Source organism: Sphaeroforma arctica, assembly GCF_001186125.1.
Source record: "Sphaeroforma arctica JP610 unplaced genomic scaffold supercont1.3592, whole genome shotgun sequence".
In the NCBI taxonomy this organism is placed as follows: domain Eukaryota; class Ichthyosporea; order Ichthyophonida; genus Sphaeroforma; species Sphaeroforma arctica.
This window is the reverse complement of record NW_014036966.1, coordinates 1-3,266: the sequence shown is the minus strand read 5'-3', so window position 1 is coordinate 3,266 and position 3,266 is coordinate 1. Positions and strand designations below refer to the sequence as shown.

Below are 3,266 nucleotides of genomic sequence, written 5' to 3'. Positions count from 1 at the left end.
TTGTACATGTCCAAGTACATGTACAAGTACGTACTTTTACATGAAAACTGCAACTACTTGTATTGGCTATATATTGGTATGTTATGATGTGCAGACATATATATAAGTATAATTATTGATATGTGGCATCTAGTCGCTAGATCATTCATACTCTATATTTTAATACATACACTATATACTGATATTTACATGTCATTAAATAAATATGTAAATACACACAGGGGAATATAATTTGATACAATTGATTACCGACCCATAGATTAGAAGGCTAATGGCTCTTGAAAATTCATCACTATCGACCTACACCTGGACTCTGGAGACTAGACTCAAAATCGGAAGGCTATGGTTCTATGGTTCTAGCTCGAATTCTCATCTCTCATTGGTTCAAATTGAATTTTCAGCGGATTTTCAAGACTGGGGATTTTCTAAAATCGAGCTGTACAAGTGCGAGAACATATGTTTTCTAAATTAGACAATAATTTAGCGGAAATTGCATAGCCTTCTAAAATACAGATAAATTGCTTTTAAAAAATGATCAGGACTTAAAAATCACCCGGATGGATTTTGGACTTTATGTCTCAAAAAAAAGGTTGGCTTGCTCAAATTTGGAATATTTTGTCCGTTTTTCAAAATTCGAATTTGGCACTTCTGAGGTCCTGGATAATTTTATTTTTTGGTTGTCGTTTTGGAAACACCAAATAAAACGGTATGCGTAAAAACTTTTATAATTGTGTGCGTTAAGGTAAAAAATAGTACGTTTTCAACTGTTCTAAATAGATTAACAATAGACAAATATACATTGGTCCGGATCTAAAACTGCAAAAGTTCAATTTCTATTTTGGCATATATAGTTGGGTGGCATCATATGCCAATATATTGGCAGTCTTCGTCGCCAAGGTCATGTAGCGTGCGCAAACGTATCCCGTTTCCCGCTATCGCAATGTTTTTTTCTTTTTTCTTTTTTTAACAAAATATTGAATTACTCAAATAGTAAACAAAACAAAAACAAACATTTTGATTTTTTTTAAGAAAGAAAAACCAGTATGTCCGGGCAGAAATCGACATGCCGCATCATCACAAGAAACCCGACGCAAGTGACAAAAGTTTCAGAATTTCAAAAAGTTCAATATTTCATGTAGTAAAATAACTTTTTACATATCATTTTTGGGTCATTTCTCATGTATAGCGTGAAAACGTATACATTTGGGTATAAACGTATACGTATTGGAACCCGACAGACACCTATGTCACATTTGGTCGGCACATATAGGGGTGACATGTCAAAATTTGACCCTTTTTTTACGACGGCTATGGCTTCCTTTTACATAGCCTTCTCAAAAAAAAGCACCCTTTTAGGTGATTGCGTTCGCACTTCGCACTGTATATTTTAAATTCCAAAATTTTGTTTTTTTGGATAGAAAGGGTACCTTCAACAATATTTACCCAACCCTATCTATACTTCTATAGACCTCACAGGCTCATAACGTTACTTTTTTTAATGATCAGTGAAGTGTCTTCAATTTTTCGGCTCCAGAACAGAATTTCTTGGGTGTCTGCGGCTCGACATTATTTCAAATACAACTGGCAGCATATTTTGAAATTGAATTGGAATATACAGTTCCAAAATTTCTCAAGAAATATACCAAAATATACCTATATTTTTTAGGGCTATATTTTCTCTATATTTTCCAAAGTTAGCAAAACCGACCTAATACAATTTGTTTTTCTTCTTTTTTTAAATAGTTACAAATCTCTATGAAAAAACCTGACCCTCTGGAATTGTCTCTCAGAAATGATTGTCCTTGGAGAGAATCCTTTTTTCATCCAGCGACAATTTCTAGAGGGCCATGGAAAATAAATAGTATTTTTTTTTAAATAGAGAGTTTAAAAACTACATAATCACCACTCCTTGGGACCCACCACAGGGGCCCAGAGTAGGGTATACAAACTAAAAGTTTATTTTTCATAGCCTTCCGAAAGTATAACATTTTTATTTATTTCCGAATACATCCAGGTCTACAGTTCTACACTGTACACTCTACACTCTACGAGTTAAATCCCTCATTTAGTGTGGACTGTGGAGTGTGGAGTTGAGGGTTCTGGAATCTAAAATTTGCGTCCGACTGACCGACTGTGGACGAGTTTGTTTTTTTAAAGTGCTCGCAAATACATACAATTATGTATAAATCTTTTTCAGCAGTACTCGTGACTCATCGGAACATGAACAGCTGAACAATATTCGCATATTTGACATTTTCCCTTTAGAAGGCTAGACGTCCAAGGGAGTTTATGGCTATTTTTGTATGCTGCTTTATTACGGGCCACCCTTAAATATGACCCAAAGAGCGAGACTCAGACATGGCCTTCTTCTAAATTGAACGGCTATGAGAGAGAATTGTTGAGGCCGATGGTCAGTCAATTGCCATCGAAGTTAAACGTAAACGTGTTTTTTGGTGTACAAACGGTTTAGAGCGTTAATCTGGCCTGGAAAAATGCCAGCTGGCTCGAATCGTATATGTAAGCTTCGTCGATGAATGAACAGTTTAACGTATAACGTTTTGATTTTGAGTCTTGTTCGCTCTGAACGTTTTTTAAGAGCCCACCTCCGCACAGGCCCACACACACAAAGTCCAAGACCCTCCAGCCTCCTCTTCAGGAATATATGAGTTTTGTTACTCTTCTATGCATATATTGCAGTATCTACTCGTGTGTGAGCAACAGAACTGTCGAATTCGGTATCCGATTTACTATACTTATTAATTAATAGTTGTGTGTGTGTGTCGCTTCACATCCATAATCCACGATGTCCACGATGTCCGACAGCGGTGACCACGATGGGGGTATACGCACATTTCAAAGTGTAAAAGGAAGACCTGCGGCAGACGATGGAGAGAAGCCGCATGATGGCTCATTGCAGACAACCCAGAGTGTCTCCCATAAAGTGAGAATCGAAGAAACCGAAGAACAGGTATGTTGATTCGCTTTTATTTTGCAGATTTCTTGTAGAAGCTTAATAAAAGTTGCAAATTTTTCGTGACCTAAAAATATTCTTGTTCATTGTTTACGCTTGTAATGTGTATGTTCTCTACCGTTGTTATATAGGTATATATATATACGTAATGATTTATATGTATATATATATATATATATATGTGTGTGTGTGTGTTGTGTGTGTGTCAATGTATTATTTTGTGTGGTTATGTGTGTTTACGTATGTGTGTGTGTGGGCACGTATATGTTTGTATACACGTATGCGTGTGCGCATC

At 36.2% G+C, this 3,266-nt stretch overlaps 1 protein-coding gene across 1 annotated transcript; it reads left to right on the top strand.

Annotated features, from left to right (window-relative positions):
• Window positions 1-2,803: 2,803 nt before the first annotated feature.
• SARC_13684 (hypothetical protein) lies at window positions 2,804-2,968 on the top strand (the record flags this gene model as incomplete). Its single annotated transcript, XM_014292186.1, has 1 exon — window positions 2,804-2,968. A coding segment is annotated over one exon (165 nt), but the record flags the coding sequence as incomplete, so codon positions are not given.
• Between the last annotated feature and the right edge of the window lie 298 nt (window positions 2,969-3,266).